The following is a 21,228-nucleotide window of genomic DNA, read 5'->3' as shown; positions in this document are numbered from 1 at the left end:
AATGATGTTGAGTGGCTGACTAAGACCAGGCAAAGATACAGACAGCAGGATAAGTAGGAAATCAGGAGGATCATCATAGTGACAGTAGCTGAAATCATGTCATGGTACTAATTTGTAGAAAACAGCTCTGTAAAGATGGATGAAGAGGTCTCCAGTTACGTGCCTCCCGCAGTTTCTTGATGCTTCACCTATAGAACTCTTTTACAAGGCTTCAAAATAGCCCTCCTACAAATAAATTTTAAGCAGACATTTCTTGCTTGAACTTTGTACCTCACTAAAGTCTGTGCCTTTGGTTTTTGAGAAATAAATTTAGAGTTTTATTATGTGTAGTACTGGCTGTTGATAGTTTCTTGTTTACTGTTTCTAACTTTTCAAAAACTCTTGTTGTAAAGAGGTCAAAATAAAGATTACTGTCAACTAGCACCATAAACTTTGGGAGGTAAGTGATATTTCAAGGAAGCATCACTGTTTGCATGCCATTTTACTGAATCAGGGAGTAGTTTGTTCGGATGGAATCTCTCAAAAGTCATCTGGTCCAGCCCCTGTTCAAAGCACTTTCATGTGGTTTCTCTTGAACCATCTGCTTTTGTCCTCTCTCAGGAGGAGGATGCTGGGTTAGATAAATTAAGCAAGGTCCCGTTTTGGAGTCACACTTGATGACAGTGGTCTGGTGTCAGTTGTGTTTTTGGACTTGTGGTGCAACAATAGGCTCTCCAGTCTGTCAAATGTTTCTGTCAAATCAATTTAAGGACTCAGTAGTCCACGCCTTTCCTGAGACAGCATTGTCATGTAGGGATTCATCGTATGGATGACGTACTGCAAAGGTATCTGCTATTCAGCTTTCTTGTTTTACCATTGAGGTGGTTTGTTTTGCCTCAAAAAAGGCTGAACTGCAGAAATGCTTTTATACCATTTCAACCAGCAGCAGAGTAGGAAGATGGAAGATGTTGACAGTTTGATAGGACTCTGAAATCTTTGTGAATTTAATACCTTTTAGAATCTGTCTGTGGTTAAATCCCTGTCCTGAAATGCTTTGCAGTTGCTAATCAGGTGAAGTTAGGCCACTCACAGTATAGGGTTAGTGAGAAAGTGAAAATATTTTACCCAAAAGTAGGGTTTTTTTTAGCCAAAGATGAAACTGAGTTGCCTCAAAATAGATGGAAATTAGTAGAAACTAGCATTTGATTAAAAGGTATAAAATGACAGTTTTTACTTGAATTACACTAATTAGAATATACAGAACGTGAAGACCTTTTTTGGTGTTTGTCTTTTTAATAAACTGCTACAGAAAAGATAATAAAATCAATGGGTAAATTCATAGGTGATTATCTTATTCCTCTATCATCTTAAAACAGATATGTTATTGCATCTTTTTTTTGGATTTTTTTTTGTGTCACTGAAAAGCAGGGAGACAAATGCTTCACTGTTACTAGCAAGATGAACTGGAAGCAGACACAGAGAACTTATTCTGCTTACTCAGATAAGGCTGTGTTTGTCAATATGTGTACTTAGCAGTTTCCCTAAAACTCCTGCTGTCAGCTTAGAAAAAAAATCAATTTAATGCATGTAAGTCAAACATGATTAATATTTAAATAAGTAAATTATTACAAAGAAATAATAATAATATAAAGAAAAGCCCATGCTTCACTACTTCACTAAATGTGTGGTTTTTACTTTTTTGCATATTTCTAGTAGTTTGGTGTAGCTACATCACACAAGGGTTAGGATATCCTCAACTCACCAAATGCAAAATATGCACTCAGGTAAGAGCTCTAGCCTCAATGAAGATGATTCTTTTCTTACTGCATTTGATTGTTTTTGTGAGACTTTTCGTAACTTCTATATGCTCTTCATATTTGTGCTTTAGAGGGCACTTGTACAAATTATGCTTCTTCTTGAGAAAGTGCCCATATCCAAGCATTAATAAAGGGGTGGGATATTTTTTTGCTTTGCTTTTTTCATGTTGTTATTTGTAGGTTTTTAATATGGAACAGGATACTGCTTCCTAGTTCTCCAGCTGCTGAGAACTACACATTTGCAAGTTAAGTAGAGGAGTCACATCCTAGAGAAGTGTCACATCTTAAGCTGCTTCTGTTCATGCAAAAAACCTCAAACCTTCTGTTCTAACAAACCTGCTATTCATGCACTTTAGGTGAAGCTTGGGGCTGGTTCTTCTTGGGTAAGGAAAGCCTCTTAGCATTTTTAACTTCACAGAAAGATAAAATATCAACTCTGACACAGAAATACTGCACATTGCAGTGTCCTTTAGAGAGGTGGGTGTATATGCCCAATTTAGATTGGAAGTAATTGCTGTGTATTTCTGCATAAAGTATCTATCCTGTTAAAACATCTGGGGTTTTTTATGTCAGATACTACTGTCACATACACTAATAGTATTATCTGAGTGACCTGGACAACTCAGTTAATGTTACCTATTTATTACGAAGAAGCATAAATGTGCATTTTCTCTTACTCTGTAGCCTCAATTTGCTAATATCTCTTTTTTTGTTTTTTGGATAAAGCCTCTTTGTAGTTGAAGTTTTATGGTAAATTCTGTTACATCGAGATGCAAAAAGATGTAAACTCAGCTGAGTTTTCTTGATACAGTGAGAAGGTTTTAAATGAAGTCATTAAAATAATTATTAAAAATAAACATTAAAAAACCCAAAACCTGAAGAATCTCTATTTTCCAGCTAAGACTGAGATAACTGGAAAGACAATTTTTGTTTCTGTAGATGCTCACATGTGACTTGGTTAAATTGTATCTTGAATATGTTTATGCTTCTGAGAATGGAAGATCAAGGTCTGTCTCTTGCATGCCTTTCTACCTGTTTATTTCAAGCTGCTGTGTCATAGTAGTACTGTTGAGCATATTCAGTGGTCTTTCATGCCCAGTAAATTACAGTGCTCTTGTTTCTGATGTTTCTGGCTTTGGCTTTTTTGTTGATGCACTCTGAACCTTTTCCGGAAGGCTTTTTATTACTTACTGTTTGAAAACCATTTTTAGCTCTCTCCGTATATTCTGACAAAGTGACTGCATTTGTCAAAACATATGGATAGCTTCAGAGTTATCTGCTTCTAGCAGCAAGCAAAAGCTGTGGTTCTTTGAGCTATTCTTGGAGAATGTGAGGACTTGATATATATGCTGGGTGTAAAGGTGGGAAAGTACCGAAGGGGAAGGTGAAAACAGGAGACAAAGGAAACTTCTTGTATTGTTCTTAGTGTTGAGATGTAAATTTTGATTTGCAAAAATAATTAGTAGTTGAATTTCCATGGATAAAAAGGTGGAAAAATGTGACTGGGACAGATAGACCTGCTGTGTGCTGCCCTCTTGGTGTGAATCCCATGATTCAAATTTAGCACTGAGTGCTACTGAAGAACTGGAAACCATGTGACTGGCTGGTGATGAGGTGGGAAGGAACAGCACAGAGCTGTGGCTCATGGAGAACCTTCCTCCTTGGTTGGGTCTGCTAACAGGTATATTTTTCTTCAGCCTCTTGCAGTATGCCAAAAGAGGTTGTCAGATGGTACCCCACACCTCACAAGGATTTCTTTTATTTTGGATCTGCTGAATACCACAGCATTTTTTCAGCAAACTTGGAGATCACTTTGGAATAGAGAAATTATGTGAAGTAGAGGTGGTATGTTCCACGTTTCCCTAAAAGATTAGGGTAAATGGGTGGCCACTTAACAAGTTGTTACAAATCAGATTTGTTAGGGAGATTTGTTGCTTGTCTTGAGTGAGGTGTGCCTGGGATTTTGTGCATAGACACCGGTTAGAATGAATGCAATTCCCTATATCCTTCTTAAGCTTTTTGGAAATGCTCTGAATATTGTATCATGGGGAGTTTTGAAAGCATGAATTCTCCACCTCGTTCATCAGGAGCTTTTTTTGCGGCTTTTGTTATGTGTGAGCTCACTGGATGTTTGCTGTTGAAGTGTATTTTGTCTTAAATATGTTTTGGTCCTGCCCTTTCTGTTGTCAAATATCACTAAATCCACGCAGTACTCCTTGGGGTAGCTCTAAATCTGACTTGTGTGACTCAAAGAAGGGCATTGTAGAAGGTTAAGTATGGAATTAGTCCTTGCACACAGGTGTAGTGATCCATTGGCTTGTGTCCCTCTATGGATGTGTTGACTGCTGCTGTTCTGAAGGGTTTTCTCCCTTTTTGCCTTGTAACTTATTGAGAAGTTGGTTCAGTTTCCTGTTTTCAAAGGGTGCTTGAATGTGATGTGTGCATCTAAAACTACAGATGCTGAAAAGAATGCAAAAATATCTGGAAGCTATTCTGAAGTTCTTTGCCCTCATTAGCTCTTTTGAAACATGTAACCCCAATCTCATTTAGTTATAGAGACCTTGAGAATAGGATCTGAGTTTTGAATTTTTTTAATAAACAAAACCTGCACATGGAAATTATGGTTCTGTGTTTTTGCTGTTTTCTAAGAGTCTTACAAAGTAGCAAAGAAAATTTTGAATACTTTGTTGGTAACCTTTTTAATAGAAAGTATAAGTTTTGCTAAAATGCAGTAAAATGTTCCTTTTTTATTTGCTTATGTAAGTTGTTGTGTAACGCTGTTTTTGAAAGGTTTTTGGGTGTTTTTTAGGGTTTTTTTCTGCATGTCTCTATTTGCTCTTGGCCATATTTGAGTTCATGCATAATGACTATGACTTGTACTAGGTTGATAATTTAACTCCTCAAGCTTGTCGAAACTACTCTAGTTTGCCTTTCAGAGCAGTCTTCTTAATATCTCAGTTCTAATCCTGCTAATTAGTAGTCAGCATTGACCATAAATAAAAACTAAGCACTATTGTGTATGCTTTGAACAGGATGAATTAAAAAAGCTTTCTGCCTTTGTCACAGGCATGTTTTTCTTGGCACTTCTTGTTTGAGGATATATGAAATGTAGTTGTCTAATGTTGATCCTTCTCAGTTAAATGCACTGAAGTTGTAAAACAGTGTTTTTCCTATGCTTTAGGTCCAACAGTGATTATGGAAAGAAGCAAGTGAAAAAGATAAAGGTGACTTAAAAGCTGCAATGTTGTGGAATTTTTTATTTTATTTTTTCAGTAGTACTGATATATTTACTTTTATATAAAACTTGTATGAAAAAGGATGCTCAAACACATTTTTTATGAAGTCTTATGAGATCTGTTATATAATGACGCATTTCATGTAGGAGTATGTTTGCTATATACTGTGTCATCCTTCATTTTTGGAATTTTAAGATACAGAGATACTAAATACAGTTTCTTTTAAGACATTCATGAATACTTGCCAAAATACTACCCAAAATAGCCTAACCATATTCTGCAGCATGTTGCTGCCTAGGTCTATGGACCAATGCTAAAATTGTAAATAAAATGTATTCAGTGGGCCATGAAATCTCTGAGGGTAGAAGTGCAGTTGCAAAAATTGCGTAATTTTATGTAGACGCTCTCAGGTTTATTTTCTTGAATGAGATTCAGTAATAGAATCAAAGAGAACTCATGCCTCCCTAATACCAGAGTCAATGGGTTGCTCCCAGTAATTCTATTCCAAAGCACTAATATTAGAGTTCTTAACTTAGGCTCTGGAAGGGAGAGCATCTCTGCTATTTTGTGTGAATGCTGCTGTTTTGGTTGCACTGTGTGTTTTGGTGGGGTCAGTGAAGTGTCTCTTGACTCATTGGTGTTGCTTTAGGCTGTCTTGGACTAAAAATTGTTGTTCTGTTCTAGATGAAACAATGCTTCTGCACCTGAAGGGAAAAGGAGTAAACAGCAACAGCGAGACTCCATCTAAGGAAGCTGTAGTCAAAAGCGTTAATTCAGATATATATGAAATAGAATATAAGGAAAAAACTGTTTTGGGTGTGTTCCTGTTTGGTTGAATAAGACTTACTTCCTCACTCCCAGTTCTGGGTGTGGGAAGACAGCTCCTAAAGTTTTGAGGAAAAGGGGAGAAGGGAGGCTTGTTTCCTTTCAGGATTGAATATAAATTATACCCCTATAATTAGATACTTTGCAAAAAAAAACTTTGAGATAACGAAAGCCAGCAACAGTGGTCATGTAAAACAGCTCCTTGAGACTGGGGAAATATTCTGCATTTAGGTTTTAAAATTACTGCTTTGATAGCCTAGTTCAGGATTATATATTTGTATGAAATATTGGAGCTGTTTTCTCCCCATACATTTTGTTTGGTACCAGAATAATTGTTATTCTTTGTGGATGGAAGTCAGCTCAGATCCCTTCTATTCTACCACCTCTTGATGACTCTCAGAGTATTTAAAAAGGTGCTGAAGATTAGAAGATTTGAAGATTTTTGTAGAATTGTGTGACTCTCTCCCTGGGAGATAATATAAATAAGCTTTTTCTATTCTACATTTAGTGTTAGTTGGACAACTAGTTAGCACAAGTGTTTCTGGCTTGCAAGTCTCACTTGTGTGATAGATGGTTGCATGTGCAATTCAGTTTTAGCTATGATTTAAATTTATTTTTTAAGTAGCTCTCCCAGTTGTTCCCACTTTCTGGGTTTTCATTCATATCATGGGGCAGTCTGGCAGAACGTGAACTCTGTCTTTCAGAAAAAGTACTAAATCAGAAGGTCCTGTCAAGGATTAGAGGTAATAGGCCCCATTTGCTGATTAGCATTCAGTCCATCTGCCTTGAGGCTTACATCCGGGAAGAGAAAGAGTCAAGACAGCTAAAAGAGGAACTTGTGCAAGCTGTCTGGTAAGAAGGGATGGCCACAGATGTCTAGAAAACCAAACTTGGTTTTGCCAGTTGTGGAACAATGTGTGCAATATAATTTATAAACCTTTTTACAAGTCTTTGCTTATAATTAAGCCCATAATAACTGCTTACAAATGAGGGCAATTTTTCTGAGGATAGCTGTTTCCAGTAAAAAAGCCTAAGTGTGGCCTTAGGTGTAGTAGTAAAGTCTCAGTTCCTGTAGTACAACTTTTCATGCAAATTTTGCAGTGTTTGGCTTTTTTTGTATGTAGGAAGTAGTTCATATTTTCTGTTAGGTGAGGCTGATTTCTTTGAAAGGATGAAAGGAAGCAGGGTGTCTAGTACAAACTATAGAGGTCCGGGGGATTTTTATGTGTAAAAACTCTGAGAAACTGTAAAAGTACATGACATGTTTAACATGCAGGGTATAAGCTATAACTTGAACGTTTCAAGTTAGATTGAATTAGCCAAAGCAGTTCTGGCTGCATTTTATTGCTAGATTACTTTGTCAAGTGTTGCAAACTCCTCAGTGGTAAAAGCTTCCAGTTTGTTCATCTTAATTCAATAAATGTCAAGGTGCTTAGCATAAACAGGTAACACTTCAAGGTTTGCTATGGGTTTGCTGCATTTGCTTTTCCTAATGAGGAAATTAACACATAGTTGTTTCCTCTCCAATGGATGGTTGAATTTTAATGATTCCCCCCGTTGTTTGTTCCCATTTGTGACTTTCAAGACAGTTGAGTAAGCATGGAGATAGATGCAGGAACCAACAGGTGTGGTGTGTCTGTAGTAGACTTGAGGAGCTTACAAATATTTAAGTAAATGCCTGTAGTCGTAATGATCTTTAAAACGAGGAAATTGATTCTGACAGCAAATACAAGCTAGTGAAAAGCTCTTAAAAATGTAGTTGGTACTAAAAAGGTGACCAGGTTTTTTTGTGCTACTGTAGAAATGCTGTGAAATGAATGTAGCTTGGAGCAGATCTGACCTGATTTGAAATAATAAATTTAATTCTAGAAGGGTGTCTTGTATCAGAGTCACTATAGCAGAAAATGGCTTCTCTAATTCTTCCTGTGCTGCAAACATCACTGCATGTTTATCTCTAATGTTTATCACATTAGAGACCTTAATGTAACTCTTTGTGGGCTATTTATACTTAAAGAAGAAATATAGACAAGATATACTTTGGGACTGAAAGATGCCATTCAGGTAGCTTTGTGGTTTCCACCAGTCATGGCAATTACCTCTTTTAATCAATGAAATGAAGCTTTTCAAGTTAAAAAACCCTGTGGACCCCTCCCACCAAAAAAAAAACCCCAAAAAACCACCAAACCCAAAATACCAACCTGGGAATATGTATTTTGTTTGAGTACCTTTGGTACACTTGCTTCAAGAATTTCAGGAGTGGTAGTTGAAGTACCTTATTTTTCAAGAAACATTTCTGTTTAAATCTTCATTGTTTATCTTTCAAGAGGCTTCTTTCAGAATCAGAGGTGAGTAGGTTTTAGGAAAAATTTTGATGCAGAAATAAGCCAACTTTGCATCCAGTCCTTCAGGATTGTTTCAAGCAGCTGAAAAGGAGAATAGGCACAGATGGGGAGGACAAGAATACACGTTTCATATTCTTTTTGTAGGGGGCTAGGGACCCCCTGGATACTCCATTTCTAGTAATTGAGCAGTCAAGTAACAGAGAAGGATTTTTACTTCTTGAATTTACTGGTATGGTTGAAAGAAACAGTTACAGCATGCTGATAGATGTTACAGCCCTGCATCTCCAGTTGAGGGGCTGAAGCTTGTTGTAAAATGTAACTCTGGTGTACAAATAGCAACCAATTACGTATCATTTCTGGTCCCTTCACTACCTGAATTACTTCTGGAGCAATTTCAGCTTACAATTCAAATGAAGCACTATTACAGGTGAATGGGGAGGAAAACATAAATCCTAATGGAAATTTGGAATAAAAAATGATGTTTTGCAGGGGGGGTAGTGCCAGCCTTGGTCTTTATTTTACAGAACAGAAGAATCAAGATCAAACTGTAAAACATAGTTAACCTGAAACACATTTTAGAAAGAGGAAGTTTGTTGTGGTTGTTTATGATGAGTTTGTTTTTGGAAAGAATGCTACTGGGACCAGAGGGCTTATTGATGTCCACTGTAGCACAGCTCAGGGCAACATATTTTTGCTGAAGTGTGAATCTTGCCTAAAACCATTTTCCACAGCTTTCCAATTGGTTTTTCTGCTGCACTGTTTCACTGCAGCATATAACTGGATGCTGGGGTGATTGGTGCTGATCTCCCGATACTATACTCGATTTGGGACTCTGTCCTTGCTTTTTTTTCTCTGAGCACTGTGCATGACTTAGGTGCTTCACTGTTGAGAGGTCTTGTTCAGAAGCAGCATAGATTTGGACTGCCTATGGGTAACTGCTGTTTTCAGATATAGTTAGCAGTTTATTTTTCAGTTTTATTCAAACTGTCTTGTACTTTTTGAGCACCTACCAACTTCTTTTTCTCACAGTTCTCATTCCAGCCCCAGGTTTTCTGTTGAATCGTGTTTGCCTGCATGCTGGTTTACCTTTGGATGGGTGTTGATGTTTGAGACACCTTACATTGCAGTATAATGACTAAAACTTCTGGCTTTTAATTCCCAGTCCTTTAGTCTGCTTAGTTACATCTTCATTTTTGTGATGATGACTTGGCTGTTGTTTTGCCTGTACTTTTAAGAAGAGTTCCCAATAACACTATAGGTATTCAAGTACAAAAAAAGCACCCTGGTTTTTTTTAACATAGTACGTCTGAACAATAACTGGTGTAACTGAAATGGTAAAAGTCCCCCTATTCCCCCCTCTTTTTGTAAGGCTGTTACACTACCAGTCATAGCATTTGGAAATGGCTAGGAAAAACCCAGACTTGGATCTTTCTTTTCAAAAATAGTAGAATCAGTGGAAATTCTTTGTCAGTCAGTGCCTTAGATACAGCTCTGTTTTGGAGTTCTACATGTCATCTGGCTGCTTTTTCTTTTTTTTTTTTTTTCTTTCTTTTTTCATATCCATACCAGTGGATTTCTTTGACGTGGCTGTTTTTCCCACCAACCAGTGTGATGGTAGCAAACTGTCTTTTTCTAGGCTTTCTTCAATCACTTTAATGTTGGTAGATCTGTAACATAACCAGCATAATGGTACCACTTTGAAAAATAACCAGAGCTGCTGTCTCCAAGACCTGGGTCCTTTGAGAGGTTTCCCTTCAGAACATGGCAAGGATGACGAGCATCACCGCTATTAATGGATAAAACACTGTGCAGAAAGAAAACTACTTTTTTATTGTGGCAATGGGCTCACTATTAGACTTGTTTATTTTAAGGTCCATGTTCTTCTCATTTTCTACTAGCTTTTCAATAATGGCACATCTTTAAAAATTATAAAATCTGAATGCATATTTTCATTTAAGTATCACATACTTGTCAGCTGTTTTTTCCTAGACCAGGTTATGGTGGCTTTTAGGAAAATGAGACTTAAGTACTTCCCATTGCCAAACAAAACCAAAACACAAACAACTCCCCAAAAACACACAAAACACAAACAAACAAACACAAAAAAACCCACCCCAAGACATAAAAGGCTTGCTTTTTTAATGAAAAACAGAACAAAGTGAGGGGGGAAGAAATTAGACTGTGCATTCCATATGTGGTCAACCTATTTTTGACCAGTTTTACTGTAGAGCTTTTTTTTTCCTGAGTCCCTGATGTCTTTTACAGATGATGGAATTCTCTTTTCATGCTGTTTATCAATGTTGTGGACAACCCTTTAAAGATGTTTGGATGAGAAGATTTTGGTTGATGTAGAGGGTATCAGTGGCATGAGTAAGAGAATGGAAATGATTCTTCATAATTTTTAAGTACTTGAAAAGTCATAATATCCTCAGTGGCATTTGTAAACTGTCCTTCTGGTTTAGAATTAGAAAAACTGTGATCCAGCAATAGCAGCTGTTCTTCTAGGCTGAAGTTCAGATTTTAACCTGGTCTGAGTCTGTGCTGCTGCTGAAAGAACTAATAGCACTTGGCCCAAATTGGATTAGTGTGCAAATCCAGCTGGAGTGTTTTCTGGGCGATGCAAGGAAGGTTAGTCTCCAGCCTGCAAAGGACAGACTAACTTTGCTATGCTTGCAGCATAGCAAAGGAAAATCTTGTGTCAGCACAAAGGAGGAATGGCTTGGAGGCTGGGATTTAATTTGTTTCTGGTGGCAGTATTGGCTGATATGACAGTCATGAGGCATTTGTTTCAGAAATTGAAGTTTGAATTTGAAGAAATTGAAGGCTCAAACTTGGTTGCATTGAACTAATGTTTTGACTAAAAATCTTGAGTAGTATGTAATGTGGTTATAAGAAGGGATCTGTGTTTATGTCTGAGATATTTTACCTTGAAGAATTTTGATTTCTCTGATTAGAAGAACAGCTTATCCTATGGATAATTTCCTACTTAAAATACTGAATGAGACTATGCATACATGAGTCTTGTGGGATGGTATTGAAAAATATTCCTAGATAAATGTTTAAAAGCTGTCTTTGATGAATTCTGTATGCATCTGAAATTTTTAAGAGCTCAGGGAAGAACATAATCTGTAGTACGCTCAGTTTAAGTCATGCATCAGATCAGCTGATATTAGTGGATGTACATAACTCTGTACTTTGGCAGCATGCTTTTGAGCTGACACTTCTTTTAAGCACTGGTTGTTGCAGCTTCTGCTTGGTGTGATGTAGGATGACGGCAAATATTTGTTCTTGGTTTTAAAAGTGCAGCTTAAATGTTTGTGAATGACACATCCTTTAGCATAGTGCAGTCTTGGCTTTAAATTAGTTGTGTGTTTCCAAATCAGGATGTGTGTTTCCAAATGAAGCATTTGTGGAGCATGGAAATCTCAGTAGTATGCATTTTCAGATGGCTCCCCAAATGGGGAGCTTTCACATATAAACTGTAAATAAATAGCTACATGTTAATCAGGTCTATCCCACTTAAACTTACATGCCTCTCAGAAGTTTAACTTAATTTTTCTTATTTCAGGAGAAATGTCTATCTGATACATCATTTTGGATGACAGACTTGAACAGGAATATGATAATTGCTCAAATGAATTTTTAAAGATGGCACATGAGGTGTGGGAATATTTTTGCTATTGGAGAGCAACATTAAATTTTAGTTCAGATTTTGAAGTTTGAATAAAACAAAAATGCATAGTACTGCAAAGGTGGTATCTTTGTATCCTAATTTAAGGAATACAGAAATTACTAGACTGTTTCATGTCCTTCTGGCCCTATAGAGGCAAATAACTTTCTGAAATCTACAGTGAAACTCAGCCTTAGCGTATTATAAATACTGAAATAAAAGATGAGATGAAGCTGTGACCTTTTATATTAGAAAGGTTAATTTAGAGGGATACCACTACATTGTAGTGGAGAAGAAATTGCAAGATGTCTTTATTTTTTAGGTCTTGGAGACATGTACTGCCAGTAAATGTGTGGATATATATGAAGTTGCTAACTTGAAGGAAATTGACTACTGACAAGTATTTGTTCACTACTTTTCTGCTAAGTCAATGCCAGGCAGAGCAGAAAACAATAACTGCAACTCAGCAGGCATTGAGACAGAAGAGAGCATGTCAGTTTTTCACTTACTTATATGTTAGAGTTTTTTTTGTTTTGCATGGTATTTGACTGAATGATTTAAGTATTTATGTAAAAAAATATTTCAAGAATTATGTCTTGTATCTCTTTTGACTCAGCTCATTGTGTATCATTCTCACCTTCTGTAAAGGACAAGCCTGTGACTTACCAGATTCAGTGTCCTTGGCTCTGGGCTGTGTCCTCTGTAGCTGGCAGGAATTCCAGGAGTCCTGGTCCACCTCCCGTGTCTGTCCTTCAGACTTATCCACTGCAATACATAACAAGCACTCTAGACAGGTCTTAGGATATGACCTTATCAGACCTGTCCATTTTCCTTTCCACTTTGTAAACTGATGCTTCTGTTGGCTGCAAAAGCAGCTCAGTTTTCTTCTAAGCCATTATTAGAAAACTGAACAGTGGTGGCAGCAGTTTGGAAACAGTGGCTTAAGCACTTAAGCAAAACAGTTGTTACCATATTAAAAAGGGTGTAGTCTTGACAACACAAGCTTATTCCAACTTTTCTTGTCCTTTTTTAGAGCTAAAATACCCATTTTTGCAATAAGGGCTGAGGCTGTCGTGGAAACAAAAGCACGTTTTGCCAAGGGTTGCTTAAAAGTGGCAGCAGTGTATTCAGGAGAGCTCATCAATGTGATCCTCTTGCTCCTTGGTTGGCTAACACCAAACCAAAGAACCAGAATTATCCTAACTTGCAAACAACATTGTCCTAATTTCTCATTTCTTATTGCCACAAAAATCATATCACTGGGGTGAATTTTCAGGATTTGTCTAGCTGTATCTTCCTCTTGTCACTTATGCCAGTTAAGAGATTTGTTATAACATAGTTTCCTGCTATAAAAAGTTCTTCCAAGGATATTACAGAGAGAAGGCATCAAGATGGAAGATATAAAGTACTGAAAGAAATTTTTACTACCACAATAAATGTTCTAAATTAAGTCCTCTGACAAAGTTTTCGTGGATTTGCTATTATAATAGCAGTGTCCCATCTGGGATATTTTGAGAGCACTCAATATACTTCCTGTAGTTCTTATTCAGTTCTAGTGTAAATTTTCATAGGAAGAGCTGATGAAGTGTTAAGTCAGTCCAAGTGCTGTTTGTTTGTACTCTTCTGTAGAGACTCATTAGATTCCACGTAAATAAAAATAATTTTGTGTTTTGTGCTTCTGAAATTTTCTGTGATACTCATGCCTTAGATGTATCAGTTGGGTGGCATTTTGAGGAGGATAATGCTAAAGTGCTTCGCCTTTCTCTCCTTTTGCTCAAGTTGATGTGTAGAGCTTCTTGTTCTTGGGTTGCATGTATGCCACACTATCTGAGATGTTGACTTGCATCTGTGCTGAGTGTTTTAATCTTAAAGATTAAATAAACCCCATTTCTCCTTTTTATTTTTTCGTTAGCATTTGGTAGCTGTGTCAGTTTTGTTTCTGTCCAAATAATGGAAGAGCCCACTGTAACTAATCTGCAGTCTCTGTTAATTAATATACCTTTCATTCTTCAGTCAGCAAATGTTAGCAGTTATGTACTGGAAATGATGTACAATTGGTTGTCAGCTGTAATGTAGAGATGACAATTTTCATGTTCCTGTAATCTTTCCCTTTTTTTTTTTTTAATCATATAATCAGGGAATTTAATTCTATTTATCCCTGTATTTGCTTGCAGATAATAAGTCCAGTTCTGCAGCTTTCTCTAGATGTGTAACTGTTTCAGACCAAGCAGTGGTAGTCTCAGATGTTTGCTTTCTTGCATTAAAGAGAGCATCTTGCTTTATCATTTTTCACAACAGTTTCTGTTCCTCTTGTTTGATTTCTGTAGCAATAAGGTTTTTTTTAATTCTCTTGTGAAGGCTCTTTATTTTGGCTTTGTCAAAGCCTGTGAAGATTGAAGGTATATCCTGGTTATGAGATTTCACCATAGAAAATTTTCCTGGAACTCTGCAGCTTCTATCATTTCCAGTTGAATTGTTTAACCCAGTTAATTCACAGAGAGCTTGTTCATTCAGATTTTCCATGTAGGTCAGTTTTGGCAACTTGTTGTTGCTTGTAATGTCTCTAAAGCTGCATTGCAGTATGACCACAGCTTAATCAGACGTAGGAGTTTTCTTTCACCTAACACAGAAAACAAAGCAAGGTAAGCTTTGGCAAGCCTGGACTGCAACTGATAATGGTGGGCTTATAATTCTGAAACTCAGATTGTTGTATTTCAGCTGTTCTTGGTACTAGATATGAATGGACCAATGCCATATAGAGTTTTTGTCATCTGCAGTATTGTTGAAGAACTAAAAGTGAAGAGAAACTTGTGGTTTTGGTTCTTCGGTGTTACTGGGCTGCAAGTTTTTGTCAAAAATGCTGATTTGAAAGATTTGAAACTGAAAGATTGCTTCCCCTGCCTCGTGTTAAATTAGATAACATGTCCTATTTTAAATGGCTACTTCGCAGACACACTGTTTATCAGGAGCAAGGCCTGTATATTCAATTAGAGGAAATACAACTTTCTTCAGGAAGTGCCAAAAATTCTTGGACTTGTGAATTGTTGGTGATTCTTTTGTGACAGAGAAGAGGTCTAGTTTTAAATGCAGATTTTTACACTTAGCCTAGTTTCCAAAAAGAGAGGAGAGTATTTGACTTAGATCATTTATCTGGTGTCATCTCCCCCAATTTCCCCATCCTAAAGCCCCACGTGCCCTAGTTTGCTGGAATGCTTCTAGCTTCACATGCTGCATTATGAATTCTTGTGCAAAAGCTGGACTGGGAGTAGGGGACCATTTCTCTAGGCAGTAGCCAAAATTTCACCTGTGAAATTAAGCCATTGTTTCATGGTAGTTCTAGTCTGTCAGTTGCAGAAAGCTAGACCTGTTTCTGCTTTGAGAGGAAACAATATTACTTGGAAAATGCTTTGTAGAATCTGTTGCAATATTCTTCTGAGGTATTTCCCATCCCTGCTAATGGATTTTCTGAATTATTTAGATGTCATCAGTGACAAGAACGATATGCCAAGTCCGCCTTCAGTTACTGCACTTTAAATTCTGCTCAAAGAAAATTGATTAAATTGTCTTACTGTATCCTGAATGCTGAAATTATGTTGCTGTTGATGCAGTTGCTGACAGGCAGAAATTAATTTATTGCTGCTAGACTTCCCCATTCCTCTGTTTTGCTAGGAGCATCTTTGTGGCTCTGACATATGTTGCTTATATAATTTGTGCTTCACATTCAAGTTGTGAAATGGTGGAGCTTTTGGTTTTCTTTCTTCTTATAAAAATCTATAAAAGACAAAGTTGATCATTTGCAGAATTTCACATGACACTATCCTACATGGAAAAGCAGCTAAGTGGCAACAGCATGGTCCTGCTCCCATCTTCCTCCTGATGGGTTTCATTTGAATGTTCTTACAAGTTTATTGGAATGTTGGTTTGTATTTTGTAGACCACTGAAGACAGGAACTAGCCTTTATGAAAGCTTCTAAAATCGGACTTGAAATTAAAAGCATCTTGTAGTCTCCGTTTTTGTGGTTGTCTGTAATGACATGGCAGAGCATCATTCCCCTTTGGCAAGAGGATGGTTCCATCTTACCACTCCCCGTAGTTCAGGCTCTCTGATTATTCATGTATCTTCCCTTCTGTATCAAAGTAAAAACCTGCATGTTACAGTGCCATCAAAACCATTGCACATTTGCATAAAGCTGCAGGTGCTGTCGTGCACATAAACTGTGACTTGTACAAGGATGAAAGAAGATGAAATGCATTATTTTTTATGCCTTCTTACAAGCTTTTTGCCCTTCCTTGAGTCACCAACATCAAACTAATGGGATTATATTTTAAGCAAAAACTGTCACAATAATTAGAATTTATAAAATGGGAAAATTCATGAAAAAACTTGCTTACCAGCTAAAAATAAAATATGCTTTGATGTAAACATTCTGTACAAGTAGGTTGTGGAGAAGTACAGCATTTTTCTGTTGAATTTGATCCCCTTGTAGTCACTTTTTGTGGCTATCAAATGTGCTTCATCACAGGAGGAACATATTGTTGGATATCTTCATTTTGAAAAAGCAGTGAAGCAACTGCATCTTATGTTTGCCTGTATCAAGGAACTCTAAATACAGATGTCTGCTTAAAATGCAGTGGAACTTTTCAAAAACCCTAAGTGTCTCATGCATCCTGGTTACCACAGGACTTACTGGTGGCTTGTTTCTAATGAGCAACAATGCCACTGGAATGACTTACCTTCTCTCAGCCATCAGAATTAGCAGTTAAAGCATCTTTTGAATCTGCAGTTCTTGCTGTGTCTGGTTTATAGAAACACTGACAGAGAGACTGGGCCATCTTCTTGGTGATGATACATGAAGCAAATCACTTTGAGCAGTTTAACTGAAGTATTGGTTTCCAGTGCTGCAAAGCATTTTTCTTGCCGGTGTGTGGTTCCTTGGCAGTCTTGTAGTCTCACCTGAAACTTGGGAAAGCAATTTGAAATGCCTTAGTAGCACTTGTGGCCATGTTCCCAGTGGTGCAGTTGACTGTCACAGGGCATAAGCATGAAATACGGTTTCACTGGTAGGTAATTGTCTGTGAAGAGTAGAAAACTTCTGGTTATTTCTGCAAGGGTAACTTAAAATGAAGTGGTAGAAAGTCATGCAGAGAGCATGCTGAGAATGTTCAAGATTGGTTACTCACCTTGATCACTTGATATGTTTAATAAGCTCTCACATGAGGTAATACATCTAAGAATGCAAGTCATGTTAGTAAAAGGGCTTATTTCTACCAACAAGAGTGGTCAGCTCTATGTGTTTGAATGTGACTATAAAAAAAGCTTGATAAACATTTGGAAATACTATGTTGCTGCTAAACATGAGACACAAAATAATGAAGAAAAAGAACAATATTCAGAATGTTGGGATGTATCTTTTTTTCTGATACTCAGAATTGGGATGTATCTTTTTGATTCTGCAAAGGCAAATTAAATTTCACTTGTTTTCCCTTCTCCCTTGTGGTTTTGTTAATCATATTCACAGCCTGTTGCACCTGTGGAAGCTAATTTCCCAGGCTTTCCAGTAGGCAATCCTTTTAGGTAATTTTGGGAAAGACAGAGGGTTTTGTTTGGCTGTAGAGTTAAGAGTGTTCTGTGTTTGTCTGTGAGATTTGGAGGGTTGTTTTGGTTGGGGGTTGAAATTTTTCTGTTTTTTCTTTGCATCTTACCATATTTCTAATAAAGCCCAGAATATCTTAGTGTGTCCATAAAAGCTGCTTTAATGTTCAGTTACAGTTGATCTCTCTAATTCTCCTTTCACTGTAGTCACCAGAGAAACTCTTGTTTTCTTATAGTGGCAGCAGCATGACTTCCTTTAGTACAGTATCAAATGCTTCAATTAGAGTTTTTACCTACAGTTTCAGTGCAATAGTTTTCTTTGATATGATGAGCCTCTTACTGCTGTTGCAGATGTTGACCCTTATATGGTCTAAGGCACAACTGCATCCAGGATTGGCACATTGATGCAGACTCTTACATGTAATACCTCAATTACTGGTAGCAGTTAAGCAGTTTAAACTGTTATAATCTGCACTGGCTGATTAAAGTTAGCATAGATATCTAGGATGCTGGGCACCTTTGGGAACAAGATTGAGCATAAATATTCTAAGCATACTTTCTTTTCACTAATTTCAGCTCAAAATTGTCTTCACATCTTCTTGCAGCTGTGAGGAGGTGAAGGGTGAGGAGGGGAACAAACCTCAGATCTCTCAGGATGTAATGCTTCAGCAGTTCAGGGTCTGCTTGGTATGGAGTGCCACAGCTGCCCAAGCCATCTAGGGCAAACTGCTGGTTTTCCATCACATTCTTTTGAAGCTGAAAATCTTATTTCCATATGTTGAATTTCAATGACAATTTGACAGGCACTCATTTTCAGGAGAAGTGGTTGTTCTCGGTGGTTTTCACCTGAAATTCTTTTGTATATTAAGACCAGCAGTAACCCTAATAGAAGGGAGAAGAAGGGGCAACCCTTTGTGTACTGAAGTAGAATCTGATGCTGAAGTCTTTCTTCAGTACTGTAGTAGGGTGCCTTTTGCTATATTATGGTCAAGTTAAAAAGCAAAGGTCATTGAAAGGGTATGAATTGTACATTTCAAAAGCATAGCCCCCCTCTTGAGGACTGCAGTAGGGTGGATAAAAACCTTCAGTTTAATTGGAATGGTATCTCTTGAGTAGGGTTGTGAGAGGGAGGTTAAGCTTTAGCCGGGATGTATCAATGAGATTGGAAAGTTGTGCATTTCAGAAGCTTCTTTCTGTTGTAGAATTGGTGGGGAGGCCTGTCATATGCAGCTGACCCTTCCCTTAAAATCTTGCAAATGAGTAGAAAAGCTGCATCCTTTATAACCAGACTCAGAGGCACTGTGTTTACTGCATAGTTCTTAGGTGTCTCATGCATCTGACCACAGGAAAAGGCAAAGTCTGCAGGGCAGTGATGAAATCTCATCAGCAAGCATGTCTCTGCTGGCTTGAATAAACCTGCCCTGGTGGGGTTAGTGTTCATTGCTATCCTGACACCATATCTTGAGTAGCTCCCTTTTCCTTGGCTGCCGCAGCCCATCAGCCTGGCTGTGGACAGCCGCTGCCCGCAGCACACTTAGCTCATCTGTCCAAGAGGGTGCGGTTTGAAGAACAAGCACTGCTGAGAGCGCAGACAGCCGGCAGGAGCTCTGCTTGCAGTGTTTCATCAGCTGCTAATCCGTTTACCGTGTAGCTAATGAGATTGCTCTGCTCCGTGCTGCAGACACCCTGAGCTACACCACTGTAATCGAGATGGCTGCTGTGTGTGAGCCAGCTCGTGTAGGAAACCCAGATATCTGTACAGGGGAGACAGTTCCTAGCTGCTTTCTGTTATATAGCTCCCTTGCATTAACCCAGGTCATTTATCTCAAGACATGGTTGGAAGTTTTCTCAGTTCAGTCTCTAAATCAACACAATATTTGTTGGGGCTGGAGTGATTAGTGCTTTAGTTAAATTTTACCTTTCAATTATGGGCCCAGTTCAGCTCATTTTCCTCCCTCAGTGAAAGTACTTAGCTTGCCCTCATGTTTGTTAGCTTGAGAGCAAATTTCTCTGTGTCTGTTTCTGTTTAGGTCAATGTACTGACAGACTGCACATGAAGCTTAAACAGAAAGAAAGCAACATTTTTTTCATACCTTTTTCCTTATTTCTCTTGCCAGTGTGAATTGTTGTGTTGAAGTAATTTCTTAAAAAACACCAAACCTAAGTAAAAGACTTTTCTTTTAAAATATTATAATAAGTAGTTGATCTGAAATTCTTAACCTTGTCTCTGTAGAGCTGTAAATGGAGGATAATCTTTGCTGTGGGGTGTTTAGCTGTATTTGCTTGGATTGTCACAGCAGTAGTGTCTCCAGATTCTTTAGCAAGGCTGACTTATTGTTGCTTATGAACAAAAAATCCCAAATAAAGTCCAACGACAACAAAATTTCTGTGCCCCAACGACAACAAAATTCCCAGGCAAACCATGTAGTTTGAAATTTCATTTTATCTCTTGTGGCTTCAATAGTGACAGCAAACTAATCTCAGTCTTATTCCCCATCCCCCCACTTCTTTTTTCCCTCCCTGATAATAAAGACTCTCAAATAAATAATACTTGAAATAAAGGAGACAACTTAATCTGCTTTGGCATTATGAGTTATACCAGGAAGATAGCTTGTATATACAATTTAATATCATGTTTGAGTGTTGTAATGGGAGCAATGGACAAAAGTGCTGAATGCACTCAATACTTAATGTGATCGGAAAAGTTGATGTCTATAGAGCTCAGCAGTGACAGCTGGATTTGAAAGGTTTTCCTTTAAATTGGAAAAGAAGACAGATTCTCAAAGTCTTAGAGTGCAGTGCATGATTTCAGGTACTATGTTTAAAAAGCATTTAAAATGTAGATCAAAGTGTTTGTATTTGATGTGATACTCCTGGTTTTACTGAAACTGTTCTGTTTTCTTCTAGGTGAATCTGGACTGGGAAAATCAACATTAATCAACTCATTATTCTTAACAGAATTGTATTCCCCAGAGTATCCAGGTCCTTCACACAGAATTAAAAAGACCGTACAGGTATGTCTGAGGGGAAAAAGGTACAGCCTGAATATTGCAACTTGCAATTTATAATGTAAGATGATGTATACAGTTGTCACATAAGCACATGAGTATCAAGATACATTCAGTCATGATGTGAACCACTAAGAAATATTCAGTGTCTTTCAGTGTATCTGAGCAACAAATTTTTCAGATTCTCAAACCTGTAGCCTGTAGAAGTGTATGAGCCCTGAAGTGTTTTGTGTTTTGCTTGTAGATTAAAAAGCACATATACGTTCAGAACTGTTTGAAAATATAGTGCTTATTATCAATTAAAATAATAAATCTGTAGAAATACATAGATGTGCAGCAAAACCTGTCTGTTTAAGGCAGGCTTTTAAAGACCAAATATTAAAGGATTTCACAGAAGTGTGGGAACCTGGGTATAAAAGTATCTGTGAGTCTTCTGCAGACTGTATCCTTAGTGGTACCTTGTTACCTGTTACAATATCTTACTCTGAAACATCAGGGACTAAGGTGAACCTGCCTTACTTTAAGCACTAGACTCAGGCAAAGATGATGTTCCTGCAAATGCATGATGCAACTGAAATATTTAGTCAAAGACTGGAAAACTGAAGTTGATCCATTTGTTTAGTGTAATAACTTGCTGCTGATCAATATTTTCTCTCAAGAAAAGGAGCACGTTTTCTGTGTTGTAAAAAGATTTTTAAAAACAACATTATTAAATTATTAGATAGGATTATTAAAAATAACCTTATGCTAAGAAATGG

At 37.5% G+C, this 21,228-nt stretch overlaps 1 protein-coding gene across 4 annotated transcripts in view; it reads left to right on the top strand.

Annotated features, from left to right (window-relative positions):
* SEPTIN7 (septin 7) overlaps window positions 1-21,228 on the top strand; it is a 77,465-nt gene that overhangs the window by 29,861 nt on the left and 26,376 nt on the right. For all 4 annotated transcript variants that reach the window (XM_086847471.1, XM_086847469.1, XM_086847465.1 and 1 more), the window contains exon 3: window positions 20,370-20,476. In XM_086847471.1, coding sequence (XP_086703597.1) covers window positions 20,370-20,476 — 107 coding nt within the window. The remainder of the gene's footprint in view (window positions 1-20,369; window positions 20,477-21,228) is intronic.

This window comes from Cyanistes caeruleus, chromosome 1 (assembly GCF_971803275.1).
Source record: "Cyanistes caeruleus chromosome 1, bCyaCae1.hap1.1, whole genome shotgun sequence".
NCBI lineage: Eukaryota > Metazoa > Chordata > Aves > Passeriformes > Paridae > Cyanistes > Cyanistes caeruleus.
Note: the sequence above shows the minus strand (reverse complement) of the source record. Positions and strands in the feature narration are given on the sequence as shown.